General features: G+C 46.1%; 1 protein-coding gene across 3 annotated transcripts in view; it reads left to right on the forward strand.

Moving 5' to 3' along the window:
• The first annotated feature begins 9,379 nt into the window (after positions 1 to 9,379).
• SNCB (synuclein beta) overlaps positions 9,380 to 17,552 on the forward strand; it is a 32,242-nt gene continuing 24,069 nt past the window's right edge. The window contains exons 1-2 of one of the 3 annotated variants that reach the window (XM_053296160.1): positions 9,380 to 9,768; positions 10,817 to 10,951. In XM_053296160.1, the coding sequence (XP_053152135.1) occupies positions 10,831 to 10,951 (121 nt within the window). In that variant the 5' untranslated portion in view covers positions 9,380 to 9,768; positions 10,817 to 10,830. The other 2 variants (XM_053296159.1, XM_053296161.1) reach the window with 2 other exon arrangements.

Consider the following 17,552-nt stretch of genomic DNA (forward strand, 5'->3'; position numbering starts at 1 on the left):
GGTTCCTGCAGAAAGGTTTTACATTTTGACTCACCAAATGAAAATATAAGCCAAGTCTTCCATGATAAACAGTAAATATAAAAAAGGAAAAACTGAAATGGCAGCTGATAATACAGAAAAGGTGAGATCAAGGAAAAGTTTAGCAGAAGAAGTGTGGCTCAAGGAGGCATTTGAAAAAGAAGAGTCTGTAAGAAAAAGGAGGAGTCTAGTGCAGGGCTGCTCAGCTTCAGCCCTCCTGCAGATGTTGGCCTACAACTCCCATAATCCCTGACTATTGGCCACTGTGGCTGGGGATTATGGGAGTTGTAGTCCAAAAACAGCTGAGGGGATCAAAGTTGAGCAGGTCTGGTCTAGTGGTAGAGTACATGCATTATAAGCAGAACACATGCAGAAAGAGGCACTTTCAAAAGTGGTGGTTCTCTTATATTTAGCAGGGGGAAATCAACTGTTCCTATCCAGCCCCAGTACAGCATCCCACCAGTGATTGTTGCTGGTGTCTACCTTAAGTTTCTTTTTCATCTGTGAGCCCTTTTGGGGCAGGGATCCAGCTTTATTTTTCTTTGTAAACCACTCTGAGGACTTGTTTTTGTTGAAAACTGATATACAGTGACACCACATTTGTAGTGGTAGCAGTATGCAGAAGGACCACGGTACAACCCCTGGCATCTCCAGGTATGGCTGGAAAAGATCCCTATTTGCAATCTTAGCTGCTATTAGCCAGTGTAGACAATATTGACCGAGCTGGATCAGTGTCCTGACTGATCAGACAACCGGTCAGACACTGATCAGACATTTTTGTGTGTGTTATTAAGTTGTTCAGCTGTTTATACACAGGGAGGGTAAAACTTACGAAGCAGGAGTGTAAAGTACAAATGGAGGGGATATGCAGAAAAAAGCTTCCATGGGTTGGAGACAGGGAGAAGAGAAAGAAGGGAGACAGGAGAGTCAGAAGGGAAGAGGTGGAGAGTGAGCTTTAAATGTTAAGGATGAGGAGACTGGCATTAATGCAGGAGGAGATGGGAATCAGTCTGGAAATCTGAGGTCACAGGAGGAGACATGAATATAGTGATGAAAGAGAAAAGTTACAGCAGTCATATTCTCAGGTGATTTGAATAGAAGGCAAGAAGGTATCTAAGCACAGACAACATTTAAAGCTGTAGTACTAGGTGCACAGGAGAAAGGGCAGATCTTGGAGATCTTGATGAAGAAGCCACGACCTAGACATTATGAAGTGGGAAAGAGAAAAGCTGTAGATCCCAAGGTTGCATGGCTGGAAGACAGAGGAGCTTGCAGTTCTCTGGGAAGGGAGATCATTCACCACTTGAGGCAACCACCTCACCTTGCCTCATGGAAGGACAGGACTGCCCCTGCGGGTGCTCAAGACCTGGTTCTTTCAGCAGGCCTTTGAAAAGTGAGGAGACATCATGGTATTAAGTGGCTCTCTGGTTGCCCGTTGCAACTGCTATTCTCTGCTTTTAGTATTGTGTTAATGCACTCCGCTGAGGAGGTTCTTATGCTCTTTTACTATTTTTGTAATGCTGATTGTTTTTGTGGACCATTTTAATCTTGTATCTTATTGTTCATTCAATGCAGATTAGAGCCCTGCGTGGAAAGGGAAATGCCAGATGTTCAAGCTGGTTTCAGAGAAGGCCGAGGAACAAGAGACATCATTACTGATGCATGCTGGATAATTGAGAAAGCCAAAGAATACCAAAAAGAAGTCAATATGTGCTTTATTGACTACAGAAAGGCCTTCGATTGAGTCGACCATGTCAAGTTCTGGAATATCCTTAGGAAAATGGGCATGCCAGAACATCTCATTGTTCTCAGGAGAAACCTATACGCAGGACAGGAAGCCACAGTCCAGACAGAACATGGTGAAACAGATTGGTTCCAGATTGGCAAAGGAACAAGACAAGGCTGTATAGTTTCACCTTCTCTATTCAATTTATATGCTGAACATATACTGAGGGAAGCTGGATTGGAAGAAGATGAGCATGGTTTTAAACTTGGTGGAAGAAACATCAATAACCTGCGCTACACTGATGACACTGCTCTGAAAGCTGAGAATATGGATGATCTGCAAGCTCTAGTAATGAAAGTCAAGGAGCACTGTGAAAAAATGGGACTAAAACTTAATGTAAAGAAGACTAAACTAATGACAATGGGTACAGCAACCAGCCTCAGAATTGACAATAAAGATGTTGAAGTGTAGATAGATTCTGCCTTTTAGGATCAACCGTCAACAGTAAAGGATCCAGCAGTCAAGAAATACATCACAGACTAGCACTTGGTAGGGTTGCAATGAAGGTCTTGGAAAGGATATTTAGATGCTGTGACATGTCTACACCTACAAAGAACAGAATTGTTCAGACCATGGTTTTTCCTGTGCCACACTATGGATGCGAAAGCTGGAATTTGAAGAAGCAAGATAGAAAAAGCATCGATGCTTCTGAACTTTGGTGCTGGAGAAGACTTTTGAGGATACCATGGACAGCCAGGAAAACAAACAAATGGATCATAGAACAAATCAATCCAGAATTTTCAGTTGAGGCACAAATGACCAGGCTCAAACTATCATACTTTGGACTCATTATGCAAAGATCCAGCTCCCTTGAGAAGTCCATAATGCTGGGGAAAGTTGAAGGGAAGAGGAAAAAAGAACGACCAGCAGCAAGGTGGATCGACTTGATTACGACAGCAATTAATGCACCACTGAGAGACCTTAAAGGCCAAGTTGAAGACAGATCATCCTGGAGAGAATCTAACTATGTGGTCACTAAGAGTCGACACTGACTTGACGGCACTTAATCAAGGTGGAGTCCATCCACCTTGCTGCTGGTCATCCTCTTCTTTCTGTTCAGAAGGAATAGAACTGCCCAGTGGAAGCAACATCAAGAACCTGGAAGAGAAAGAACATTACAAATACTTGGGCATTCTTCAGGCGGACAACACTGCACACACTGGAGTTAAAAGAAAATTTGGAAGTGAATACATCAGGAGAGTTAGAGTCAGAGTCAGGAGAGTTAGAAAAATCCTAAAGTCCAAACTCAATGGTGGGAACACCATGCAAGCCGTAACACCTGGGCTATACCTGTTATCAGATACACTGCAGGAATAATAGACTGGACCCAGGCAGAGCTAGAGACGCTAGATCGTAAGACCAGGAAAATAATGACCATCAATCATGCTCTGCACCCCTGCAGTGATGTAGATAGGCTCTACCTCCCTCGCAGCTCAGGTGGAAGAGGAATGCTGAAAGTCCATCAAACAGTAGAGGAGGAGAAAAGAGGCCTTGAAGAATATATAAAGGGCAGTGAAGAAGATGCACTTCAAATGGTCAATAACGAGGAACTATTAAACACCAATGAAACAAAGCAAGCCTACAAGAAAGAACAAGTCAAGAACCGAGCAGAAAAATGGAAAAATAAGCCACTGCATGGTCAATATATGCACAATATAAGTGGAAAATCAGACATCACCAAGACTTGGCAATGGCTTAAGAATGGCAACTTGAAGAAAGAAACAGAGGGTTTAATACTGGCTGCACAAGAACAGGCACTAAGGACAAATGCAATAAGAGCAAAAGTAGAAAAATCCACAACAAACAGCAAGTGCCGCCTTTGTGAAGAAGCAGATGAAACAGTGGACCACCTAATCAGCTGTTGTAAAAAGATCGCACAAACTGACTACAAACAAAGGCATGACAAGGTAGCAGGGATAATACACTGGAACATCTGCAAAAAATACAAGCTACCTGTAGCCAACGATTGGTGGGACCATAAAATTGAAAAACTTGAAGAAAATGAAAATGTAAAAATATTATGGGACTTCCGAATACAAACAGACAGACATCTGCCACACAGTACACCAGATATAACTGTAGTCAAGAAGAAGAAAAAACAAGTTAAAATAATCGACATAGCAATACCAGGGGAAAGCAGAATAGAAGAAAAAGAAATAGACAAAAAATCACAAAATACAAAGATCTACAAATTGAAATTGAAAGTCTGTGGCAGAAAAAGACCAAAATAATCCCAGTGGTAATTGGCGCCCTGGGTGCAGTTCCAAAAGACCTTGAAGAGCCCCTCAACACCCTAGGGGCCACAGAAATCACCATCAGCCAATTACAAAAAGCAACTTTACTGAGAACAGCCTATATTCTGCGACAATATCTATAACAACAGCAACAACATTGACAATAAAATTCAGCCATCCCAGGTCCTTGGGAAAGACTCAATGTCTGGATAAAACAAACCAGTCAATAACACCTGTCTGACTGTGTAAATAAATAAATAATAACAACAACCACCTCACTGCTAGATTGTATAAGCCATGTTGGGCAAGAGTCCAGAGGACAGGTGGTAAGGTGCAGTGTCCCAGATATCTTGTCCACATACTCGGGAGTCAGAAACTGAAAATGATCCAGTTTAACCACGTAAGAGGAGCTGCTGTACACCTCCACAGTCGACTCCACAGGCACTGTAGAGTCTAGTTCAGCTCAAATACAAGATTTTTTTTTTGCAAAAAACTCATTTAAAATGTCACAATGGGTAACTGATGGATCCAAATACTAATTCAGGGGAGGATGGGCATATACTAGCCCTCTCACAACCCTAGACAACTCCACTGGACGTGAGCTTGCAGAAGCAATGTGTGCAGAAATGAACTGTTTCTTTGTAGCAAACATTGCCAGAGCATAATCTTCAAATGTGCTCTGTGTTGTAGTTTGTCAGATTGGAGCTGAGTCTTTCTCCACTTGTGCTCAATTGTGCTGGGATTACAAAAAGGCAAGGTGAGGTTCTGTGGGAGTTTGGTACTGCTCCCCAAGGTCAAAGAGCTGGCAGGGGGGCTGGAAGGGCTAAGAGCTATTACATTTCTGGTCTCCCTTCCCCTGTAATGATCTGCTCCCCTGCCAATGATACACCTTCCTCTATTCACCACCACCACTGGAATCACCCCAGATGGGCACCTTAACTTGCAGTTTCCGTTCTTTTTAGAGCATGAGTGAAAATGTAAAATATCTTCACTCTAATCTCAAACCGAAGGTTTTTGGATTGTTAAATTTTCTACGCACAGGGAGTGGTTGTATAGAGGAATATTCAATAATGTGCGCTTCCATCTGCAGTCTAAAATGATTCAGTTGCAGTCACAGGTTTACCACCTCAGTATGATGTTGTGCCTCAGTGAGATGCACCCCCACATGAGCTAGCACCAATTTAGGTGGTGGGGGAGATTTAGATTGAGAAAACTGCCCCAGGGGAAGGGTGAAACATTGCCTCTTGATCACCACTGCTCTGAAAAAAATCAGAGACCCCTGCGGTTGCTTTAAAGTAAAATAAAACTAAAATGATCAGGAAAGCCAATCATAGCTCTTTTGTGTCACATAGACATTTTCCAGATTGGGGACTTTACTGCAGGAGGAAGCAGTGTAAATCAGCATGAGAATATATAAAGCATGTATAAGCATAAATCAGAGTCGGTGTGGGCTGTACACATTGCTGCCTTTTTAATGGTTCATTATGGTTTTGCTTCCTTTGATTAATTCACACAGCAGGCTTCCCATTATCCATCCCACCCATTTTTGGCCAATAGGGATGAAGAGGAGGCAGGGCCCCTGCTTCTGATTGGTGGATTCACCTGCACCCAGGTAGTGAAGAGAAGTGTGTGTGTGTGTGTGTGTGTGTGTGTGTGTGTGTGTGTGTGTGTGTGTGTATGGCCTGCAGATCACCCCAAATATCACCTTCTATCTTTTAAAAAATATATAATTTCCCTGTTGTTCTTGCACAACAATAACTGTATGCTAGGGATCAGTGGGAAGCTCCAGCTACTGTAATGGAGCACTAACTTCCAACTACATTTTGAGGTCTCACTGGGGGTGGAGGGTGGGAAGCTTCCCCCTGGGATGGAAGCGGTTTCCATTCTTACTGTTGCTTGTAGAATTTATTACATGTGATTTTCTGACTGTGCTTTTTTTTTTCAAGAACACCAGGACACCAAAACTCTAGAGCAATGGGAATATCTGCCACATCCCTGCCTCACTAAAAACAATACCTCATGGGACAGCAGGGCACCATACACGCCCCTCCCCTGACACCACTATAGAACTGTTATCCATACTTTCATGAAAGGAAACGTAGCTGGGTGACTCTGATGTACTGATGCGCTTGCACAAGAACACCCTGGAGGGTTGTGTGTGTGAAAACAGTATCTCATGGGATAGCAGGGCACCAGATACACTCCCTCCTCAGACACCATGTTACTTCTTTCTTTTTTCTCCTTTTATGAAAGGAAACATAGGTTACTCTGATGTATTGGTCTTCTTGCACAAGAATACTATGGAGGTGGGGGCAGGGGCGGGGAGAGAACATGGGCTAACCAACTCCCCCAAACTCTGGGGTTTTTTTTGTGTGTGCTGGCCATATAAACTCCCCTACCTCTTGCATCCCCCCACTACAAGCATGAAACCTGCTATGGATTTTGCAGTAGCTGGACCTTTCCATTGTTCTAGTCACTGCTGTTAGAGTGCTAGAATATTTGGGAAAATCTAGAAAGATAGAAATAGATATAGACACACACACACTCACACACAGAGATACACACACACACACACACACACACGTGTGTCTGTGTCTATTTCTCTGTGTGTGAGTGTGATGGAGCTCTGGACTGGAAATAGACTACTGGGTATAGGAAGCAAGCCTGCCCAGGAGTGGAACTGAGAGAAGAGGCAGGCAGTCAACACTCCCCAAAGTCACTCCTGGGGGGGGGTAGCCACACCTCCATCTCATGCTTCATATTTCACAGGCTCTGCAAAAATTTCAGAGTATCACACACTACCGTCTTCAACACTCTTCCAAAGTACAACTTTTAAAAGATGCTTATATTATGCATTAAGGGGCAATCGTCATGAAAAAAATTTCAAATAATGCCACTAGCTGTAGGGACGACAAGTTGCTGATACCATATTGAAGGCACTGTAAGTCCCTCCCTCATCTGAACTGCCCCCAACCCTAATTCCAGTGAAGCAGGAGTAAACTGCTGTCTGGAGAATGCCATGCAGTTTGGGGCTGAGTGAGGATTAGACCTTAAAGTCCAGGGACTGAGTGATATGCGTACATGGGCAAGTGGTTCTCTGGCATAAACTTGACCCATGCCTGTGCTGGCTAATTAGGTCTGTCAGAGGGGGACTGGTTAACTGAGGAGGGACAGTGGTTATGTCTCCTTGAGGAAGGGAGTGGTTGCCTGAGCCCTGGAAGGTACTGTGGTGAGGCTGCTCCTAAAAAAAGGTCCTCTGATCTGGCCCTGCCCTTCAATCTTCCCTATGTAGGCAGGTTATTAGAGCATGTTGTGGCAACTCAGCTTCAGAAATCACGGCCAGCTCACTCATGAGGCCAGGTAAGGGAGGTGCCTCAGCCAGCAAACTGGTGGGGGTGGCAAATTGTCCATTGGCCCCCTCTGCTGGCCTGCTGCCTCCCTCCACCAGCTCACTGCCTCCTGGTGCACTCCTAACTTTACCTGACTCCTTTCCCTGATGCTTCTGCCTCTGGGTTGTGAAAATGCCAGCGGCAGAAGCGAGAGAAAAAGAGCACCAGCATGCTATCAAATCAGGTGAGGCGGGGGGTGGGTGGTCTGCGGGTGGGGGAGGATGCTCTGGAGAGTGGGGAGAAGACCCGCTGGGTTGGGAGGGAAGAGACAGCGGGATCTTGGGCCAGCTGTTCCAGGAATTCTCTCATTATGTGGATTATCTGTTTAGCTCATTTTCAATCTGGCTTCTGTTTCTTGTTTTGGAACAGAAACTGCCTTGGTCACCCTTGTGGAAAACCTGCACTAGGAAGAGGATGGAGGATGCACTTAGGTTGGTCCTGTTGGATCTCTCTCTCAGTGGCTTTCAGTCTCATCAAGCGTTGTATCTTTTCTGGATGGTGTTGCTGGGATGAGACTGGGATAGGAGTACTCTTCTGCAATGGCTCAAATCTTTCCTGGAGGGCAGATCTCAGAAGGTGGTGTTGTGGGGTGGGGCAGCTGTTTCAGTTTTGTGGCCTTTGACTTGCAGCATGCCACAAGGGTCTATGCTTGTCTCCCATGCAATTATTAATTAATTAATTCCACTTTCCAACAAAAACATTCTCAAAGGGGTTTACAAAGCACAAGGGATATGGAGATGGTTTCCTGTCCCAAAGGGGGTCACAATCTAAACCGAATCACAAGGGGGACACCATTTGAAATCCACATGAAACTGATGGGTGAGGTTGATCAGAGTGTGGGGTGCAGTGCACTCACTATAGGGACGACACACACAGCTCTCATTTCTGTTAAATCCTGGGGAGGCAGGAGAAGGTCTAAGTCCGTGTCTCAGGTCAGTGGTGAACAAGATGAGAGTGAACCAACTGAAATTACTGTAATCCAGGTAAAATAGAATAACTGTTGATAATAAATAAATTTGTATTTGTGGGAGAGGCTTAGTATAGATCTGATTTTAATAGAAGGTGTACAGTAATAAATAATAAAGGGAAGTGCATCCAGGCATCTACTTGCAAGGAGATTTTTGTCTCCACAGTTATGAAAAGTTATCTGGCTATGTAAAATGGGTTTTAAGAAGATAAGAGCCCTTCTGGATCAGAACGAAGGTCCAGATGCCTCTGGGAATGAAGGCAATGGTCCGCCTATGCCATTACCCTGCAGCAACTGGGGGTTGGAGAAGACATCCTTCCACTTAACCAACATGACTAATATCCACTGGTAGATCTGTTCTCCATGAATTAGTCTGACTACTCCCCTTTTAGGCAGTATATCACCACCACATCTTGTGGCAGCAAATTCCATTCCAGTTGAATTTATAATGTGCACCAAAAAACCCAGTCCAAAACCCAAGAACCTTTAGCCTTAATCAGGACTGGTGCCAGAATATTTTGCGCCCTAGGTAAGGCTAAGTACTTGCACCCCCCCCCCCCAAATTTCAACTTCAAATTTCAAAAACAGATGTTTTGTAGAAAAAATGGAAAGCACCAAATTTGAAACCGCTAAATTTATCTTAAATTGCAAGAATAGATAATACATCAATTTCTGATTATCTTTCTCATATACAAAAGAAAATATTTTGGCACACAAATCATTTTGATTGATTTGATACACTCTGCGCCCCTCTGAGGTCTGTGCCCTAGGTGGCTGCCTAGTTGGCCTGATGGTAGCACCGCTCCTGTCCTTAATCCGGGCAGAATTAGAGGCGTCGCACCCCTGGTACGTGCCTGTTTAATTGTGGGCCGCTTCCGTGTGTGCCGTGTAAGGTCGCCTTCCGTCTGCACCACCCCCAGCCCTTCCAAGACGCGCACGTCAAGGCTCTTGCCCGCGCAGCGCTGCGCTCCTTCTAGGGGTAGGGCGAGAAAGGCTGGTTTGGCGCCCCGCCCGAGGTCACTGGCCAGGCGGCCTTGCAGCCGCCTGGCCGGGTCTTCGGCTGCTGCTGCTGCATCCGGGCAGGGCCGAGGGGCGGGGAGCGCGGATTGCGCGCTATGATGAAATCCCCTCGCCGGGCGGGTATAGGGCACGCGGCGGCTCATTGCAATATTCAGCAGGCAGCCGCGGCGGCAGCAGCAGCGAGGCTGCGAAGGCGCCGGCATCTTCCCTGCTGCAGCTCTTCTGCTCCCCAGCCGCTCCATGGCAGGGTTGCCCTGACTCCCCCGCTACACCGCGCCGCCCGCTCCGGCCCGGAATGATCTGAACCCCTCCCGGCGGAGACGCACCCGAGTCCAGCGCTATCGCCGATCGCAGGTGAGTGGCGACACCTTGTGATCCAGGCGTGTGGGGGAGCACAAACTGCAGGTGCTGGAGCGGGGGAATGGAGGAGGCATCCTTCGTGGGTTGGTCGGGGCGGTGGCCGTCATGTTCGGGCCTGAAGGTGAACTGTCGCGCTCGATCAGTACGCAGGACTGCGGTCTCTGCGGGCGGGGGGGGAGGTCTCTAGCCCCCCCCCCGCCTCCATCTCTACATACACACACGCAGCCCCCCGTATCTCCTGCAAGCTTGGGCTTTCCTCCCATTGGGAATCGGGGTAGTGATGGTGGGGGAAGGAGAGGGGCCGTATTGTTCCCAGAGACCCCCACCTCTCCCCCTCCCCAACTCCCGGCAAGAATGTACGGAGAGCTCAGCCTCTCCAGCCCTCCCCCTCGCCCGCCTTCAAGGACACACGGAGTCACCCCCGTTTTGACTTGCTCGACGAGTCTCGTGGAAATCCCCGCTTCTCTTTCCCTCCCGGTCGCTCGGGACTGGGACGCGGGAGCGGATGCTTTTGAGGAACCGGGCTGGCGACGAGGTGCGCTGCTTCGTCCCACCCCCAGCTTGAAAACGGAGAGGCCGCGGCCGGGCACGGTAGGCCAGGGCGATGGCAGCCGGGGAGGGGCAGCCTTTGCAGCAGGAACAGCTGGCAGCAGACTTGTTGAGTCGGGGGCAGAAGGTTGCCTTCCCAGTGGCGGCAAGCTGGACTCCCCATCTGCCAGCGGGGTGAGGCTGCCTTGCACCTTTGGGACCCCCCACCCCCGCAGCCCCTTCAAGCACGATTGGCTCTGGGGAGGCTGTGTGACTGGAGGGGGAGGAGGAGACTGCCTGCCTGGGTCGGAAGGATGCGGGCAGCATATCACCAGGACTAGGGAAGGACCACCATCCTCCCCCCCCCGCCAGTTCCCCCCCCATCTCTCCCCAGCCAGAATCTCCTCCCTCCCTCCTCCCCCCCTCCCCCAGCCACAGAACCATGAGATCCTGGTTGGGAGCAGCCGAGCCTTTTGCTGAAGCCATCTTGCACGGGTGTCTTGTCTCCACACAGAGCTCAGTGCCGGGATGGATGCGTTTATGAAGGGTCTATCCAAGGCCAAGGAAGGGGTCGTCGCTGCAGCCGAGAAGACGAAGGAAGGGGTGGCCGTGGCAGCAGAGAAGACCAAGGAAGGCGTGCTCTATGTTGGTAAGGCTGCTGCTGCAAGCACAACCGCAGCAGGGCTGCCCCACTGGCTGTGCCCCCTTTTGCAGCAGAAACGAATCTGCCAGGAGGTGGAGGAGGGGAGAGGAGGATGAAGCTGCCATTGCTGGGGTTTTGGATGTTGCTAGGCAGTTATTCCAAATGGGCATCCCTTCCTATCCACCTCCCCCCCACCCCATTTAGGGTTCTTCTAGGGCGGTGGAGGGGCCCAGTGCATAGGGTGGCAGCAGACCCAGAAAATCAGAGAGGCCTGAAGTAAGGTGTTAAGCTCAGTGGCCGAGCTGGGGCTTTGCCTACAGAAGATCCTGTCTCCACCAGATAGGGCTGGGAAAGAGCCCTGTCTGACACCCTGGGGAGTTGTTGCTAGTCATTGTGTAGAGAATGCTGAGCTAGACAGACTCCTGGTCATGAACACCGTTCATATCTACAAAGCAGTTCTCTGTGTTGCCCTCCTGAGGTCCAGGTTTGGTCCGGATGTCAGAGATTGCCTTCAACATGCAAAATATTTTGCTTTGTGGGGCTTACCTGTGGGGTTCTGCTTGTCTTTATTTTTCAAAGACAAAATTTTTTTTTTAAAAATCCAGGCATCTCACAATTTTTAATGTCTATAAAGCACTGATGGAAGGTAGGCCAGCACTATAATCCTCTAAGCATGCCCATCGTGACAACCGGATTCCTGAAATCTCCGACTGGAATCCATTTTTCCGCAGTTATTCCTTTCTCTCTTCTGTTTGTTTTTGATGTTGCTGGCCCAGCTGATTGCGGAACGCAAAAAAAGAGGGCATGAGATTGGTAGAATTATATTTCTATCGGTCCAAACATCTTAAGATGGTATGCAAGCTTTCAAATTTCACAGAACTCTCAAGCAAACCAAATATACTGATACGAATAATATCATTTTGCCTGATGAAGAGTTTTGTGGAATACAAATGCTTGCTGTATCTTTTTTGAAAGATGAATTAGTCCAACAAAAGATGTGAATGTTGATATATGCTTCTATATATACAACAATAAAGTCAGGCCATTGGCCTCATGTCTTCTGTAAACAATGCCTTCCACCACAAAGCTGTAGCTCATATGTGTAGTCCCCCTAATGCAGGGAACAGTTGTCAGTGTCTGGGTGTAATGAGGCAGCTGCTTGCTTCTGTGCAGGTGCAAGGCAAGGCTTGAGGCTGCTGTTTAGGGGATCTTCTGCTCGGGCATGGATCATGTGTAAGGCTAGAGCTTCTTGCAGGATTGGTTTGATTTAAATCAAATAGATTTAAATTATATTTAAATTGTTTCACAGGAGGACTAAGTTTTAATGATTTAAATCATGATTTAATTCACTAAGGAAGATTCTATTTAATCATCATTTTCTAGTAAAAGTACATTCTTCTTGTCTAATATAACCTTAATACATATTCAGAGGTGTAGATTTCATTTTTAGAAAGTAGGTACCCAATATAATGGGACACACTTCTCATAGTGCCGTTTCATCCGGGCAACCAGGCCTTGCATTTCTTTGTTAAGCTGTTTGCATTTCGCACACGTGCCTGTCTTATCCACAGGTACAGGAACTTCATTAAAATATTCCCAAGTGGGGTCTCTTTTATGGCCTGCTGCCATGATAGGTATTTCCCTATGTTCTGTTCACCTTTGGTTTCACTTTCTATTCCTCTCCCCTATCCCTTGCATTTCTATCCAGACTTCTCTTTGCTCAGATCTACTCCATTCCCCCCCAAATCCTCTATTCATTGACCTCCTTAAGCCCAGTTCAGACATTATGCAGTACAAGTGTATGTGTGTCTGTACACTTGTACACATGTTTGTGTGAATGATTGTACATGGGTTCATTTAAAAAGTGAACCTGGATACAGGCCTTTCAAATGCACGGTAGAGGTAGGAAGTATACTGCTGTTCCTGTGTTCATCGTTAACATGTGAATGACTGTACATTTGTAAGATCTGTAACCTGTGTACACTGTACACTCATCATACGAATGTTGAACATAATGTGTGAATGGGCCTAACGTCTTTACACTTTCAGAGAGAGAAAAAGAGGGGCAAAGGAGTGAGTGAGTGTGTGAGTGTATGTTCTGCATGTACACCTGTAGAATAGGATTGATCAGGTCTGTTTTCTCTCAGCCCCATATATTGCTGGTAACTAGTTCACAGAATATAATTGGGAGTTATGATTAACATTCATGATGATATCTTTGACCTAGGTTCTTTTTAAATAAACGTTTAAAAATTAAAATCTGATTTAAAATTTAAAAATCCACCCACCCACCCCTTTAAAAATAAATAAATCATTTTTTAAAAATAAGCCCTGGCTTCTTGAGAAGTGCTGTAGGGAAAGGGCATTGGGGGTAACTCTTGGCTGGTTGGTTTTGTGTCAGGCGCTGCATGAGAGTCCAATGGATGAATATTCATAGATGTCTGTTCTGCATTCAGGAGCCACCTAATATGGGCTCTTATGGATTCACCAGGAAAAATCCCCGATCTGCTGGGACAAGCCAAACGGCCTCTCCACATGCCACTCCCTCTAGTTGGGGCTATGAGACATGCGTGAGAGAGCTTCTCCTTCCAGGAATTCATCTGCCATCTTCTTACCAGCGCTCTTGTCACCTCTCATCTTGATTCACTTTGTCCCTCCCTGTCCTGGTACTAATCTGTACAAGCTTCCTGTATATCTGTGCTCTCCCCCTCCTAGAATTGTAGGTTCTCTTAAGAAAACAAAAAACTGAATGTGTACACAATTGCAGCCATATTCCATAACCGATGTGATGCAGTATGCCAAGACAAAGAACAGCAACAAAAACCCAAACATGAGGCAGCAGACATATTTAATAGGATCATGAAATAGCTGGGTTCAGGGATTGGAAGTCGTCATGTTTAGCTTATGATTATTATAATAAATCTGCAGACACAATTAACAAGGCGTTTGGGTGCAAAAGGGCAATGGCATAAATTCATTATTAGAGAAGGGAGAGAGACTCCGATAATGGAGGAGGAACAGCACAATGGCCAGGAGGTGAGATGAGATAAGACTTCTGTCCCTTCATGAAGCTCATACGGAAAATGGGGCAGCAGAGTGCCGATTGTGACAGACACCCCCCGATTGTGGGGTGGACTGTGCCAGCTTCCAGTCTGGACACATCCAAATGTGTTTTTTCTGTTAAAAGGCTCCTCTCCTGCTTCACTTCTGGCAGACATCGTAGGGATCTAATCCTGCCTTGATCATCTTTCACTGCAAGCATTAGGACCTAGAGAACAAGGCTGATTTGAGCCCTGTAGGGAAACAAGGTTGTGTGGCTCCAAATCTCTAAATTCTGCTGATCCAGATCATTCCAAAGGTGTTCAGACTGTGGAGGGTGTCCCTGGGGAGTGCCAGGCACGAACCAATAGAAATGCTGGGCTGCAGTTACATCAGCAGCAGCTACCAGCATTAGGAACTTCTGCAGAAGTTGTTCAGGAGGGACTGTGGTAGCTCATCTTTGGTTCACACAGGGTTTAAGAACAGGAGTAGATTTTTCTCCCTGGAGGAGGATCATGTACAGTGAAGGTGCAGTGGTGGTGGGGTACCTGGGGATTCTTCTTGATTCTTCTTCCAATGCTGCAAGTGGCTGTCCTGTCTGTAATGAACAGGAGTACCCTGGGGAAAGAGAAGAGCAGGTTCTCCTCCAGTCTGTGATGTTCTCGTGAATGAACAATTAAGGAATGAGGTTATTACTGCACTATCAAAAAATGAGCTCCTGTTCTTCCTCACTTACGCAGTGTGGACATTAGAAGAGTTGCACAGGGCAGAAGATGTCATGTTTGCTAAATAGAAGTAGAGGCATGTGGCGTTGATGCTCATTTCTTCTGGTCCTCCAGTCTGTCCCTCTCCCACACCACCACCTTTGCCTTCTGGGGCGGTCTTGGCTGTCTCTCTCCTTTCCTCCTATGTCACCACTCCCTTGTTCTCCATCCCTTTCCCACTCTGTTCCACACATTAGGACTTCTCTAACTTGGCTCCCCAGATGTTGTGGGACTATGACTCCTATTGTCCTCCACCATAATACCCTTTGGCCACTGTGGCTAGGGATGAGGGGGGTTGTAGTCGGACAATATCTGGGAGGCCAAGTTTGAAAATCCTTGCCACACACTGTAAGGCTTTTCCAGTTCTTGGTTGTTTTAACTATAGAAATTCCTCTGTCTATGTTTAGGATGGCTTTCCAATGAAATTAGAAACCTCCTAATTGACATGGCATATCATGCCAGATGAGACCACCTCAAGCTATCTCTGAATGTCTGGAGTAAAGAAGCCTCCACTGGTAGACATGTCCTGCCTCTCCCCCCCCCCTTACAGTGCCCCCTGCTGGAAGCACCTTCTCTCAGCCAGCTCCTTTATATTACTCCTCCTGTTGGGAAGAGCGAGGATTGCAGTAGCAGCCATCCTTGCTGGCTTCAAGAGGTTCTGAAAACTCTTGTTGAGCTCTTTGCAGTCTCTGGTGTGCAAATGCACTGGAAGAAGAATACTAGGGGCTCTGGAATGGCATGTTTTTTAGAAAATCCCATTTCTGAAACAATGACAGCAATTCTGCAGCTGGAGTAGATTATGAACAGCTAAGTGCCCATCCTTGATTTGGAGGCTGCACACGGTTTGCATAGCATTTGCATGGTATTTGGGAGAAAGGGATTTTTTTCTTTGCTGAGTTCAGGGTTTCCTGAAGGAGAAGGGTTGGGAGACATGGAAAAGTGCTGGGGAGGAGAATAGGACTTGTAAGGGCAGCAGGACAATGATGAAGGGTGACAGGGACTGGTTGATCATGGTGCTGACTGAACAAGTTCTGCTATATGATTAATATATATCCATCTGAACCATCTCCTTTGTCTGTTTCTTGCAAAAATTGCCTGCCACTTTTTAAGGTTTTCTCTGCATTAATGTGGGCTAGAAATTTGCCACTTAAAAAATGAAGCTGAGATTCCCAGGAATTTTGTTTAGGTTGCTGGATTCTGGACTCATTGCCTTGAAGATTTCTAGAACCCCAGAGTAGACTCTTCCTGTTAGTTGTATATAAGCTCGGAACTCTCAGCCTTTCCTAGCAATCATGATAGAAGAATTACCAGCAAGGAAAGCACTTAGAGAGTCTTGTCCAATCCATTGCAAAGGAACATAGGAAGCTGCTTTATAGGGATGTGCAATTTTTAAAAAATATTTAATATTTTATTTTATTTTTTTACATTTTATATCCCACTCTTCCTCCAAGGAGCCTGGAGCGTTGTACTACATACTTAAGTTTCTCCTCACAACAACCCTGTGAAGTAGGTTAGGCTGAGAGAGAAGTGACTGGCCCAGAGTCACCCAGCAAGTATCATGGTGGAATGGGGATTTGATCTCTGGTCTCTCCAGTCCTAATCCAGCACTCTAACTACTACACCACACTGGCTCCAAATGTCTTGACGTTGAAACATTTTGACTTAAAACAGGCCATTTTGAGTGTCTTGAACTTGAAACACAACACCCATTAAATAAAGGGTCTGTTTTGAGCTCAGAACAAAACAAACGCCATTTTGATTCAAAACGTTTTGACGTTTCAAGTGCCATTTTGGAGGCTTGTTTTCCCCTTGCTGATTGGTTTTCTGGCACTGGCTTCCGATTGGCTTCCAATCCTGTGGGGTTTCCGGGAAAGGTTAAAAATGTGTTAAAAATCGCCTGCTTGCCAATTTCTTTTGTGGATTGGGTGGTAGGTAGCATCCATCATGCCCTAGCATGCAACCCACTTTGGTGTCCCACTTCTGGGTGTTTCGAGTATCCCCATTGTTCCCTATGACTGAAACACTCAAAAGGTTTCAAGGTTTGTTCCCTCAAAACAACCGGGTCAACTGCTGATTCAATGTAACGTTTGCTTGTTTCGAGCTCTAAACAAAACGCAAAATCCATTTTGTGTACATCCCTACTGCCTTATAGTGAGTTAGGCTCTTGGTCCATCTAGCTCACTATTGTCTACACTGACTGGCAGCAGCTCTCCAAGGTTACAGGCAGCGTCTTTCCCAGCCCTACCTGGAGGTGCTGAGGAATGAACCTGTGACCTTCTGCATGCAAGCACGCAGATGCTCTTCCCCTGAGATTTGGCTCCATCCCCAAAGGGATGCTTTCTCTTATATCTTACAGTGCTCACGTAGTCTCCTATCCAAATGCAAACCAAGATGGACCTTACTCAGCAAAGGGGACAATTCATGCTTTCTACCACAAGACCAGCTCTCTTCCTGTACCAGGCCTGCTCAACATAGGCCCCCCAGCTGTTTTTGGACTACTACTCCCACGATCCCCAGCCACAGTGGCCAATAGCATGGATTATGGGAATTGTAGGCCTACATCTGCAGGAGGGCCGAAGTTGAGCAACCCTGCGGACAGACATGTAAATGTCCAAAAAGGTTTCTTAAAGCTATTCTACACATTATATACTATATAATGTAATATATACATTATATATTATACTATATATAATACAATATAATATATTATATTGTAATGTATATAATTTTATATACATTCTACACATTGTATACTGTGAGATGGTATTATTCTGGACTATATTCTGGACTATATTGGCCGCCCA

This window comes from Hemicordylus capensis, chromosome 2, assembly GCF_027244095.1.
Source record: "Hemicordylus capensis ecotype Gifberg chromosome 2, rHemCap1.1.pri, whole genome shotgun sequence".
Lineage (NCBI taxonomy): Eukaryota > Metazoa > Chordata > Lepidosauria > Squamata > Cordylidae > Hemicordylus > Hemicordylus capensis.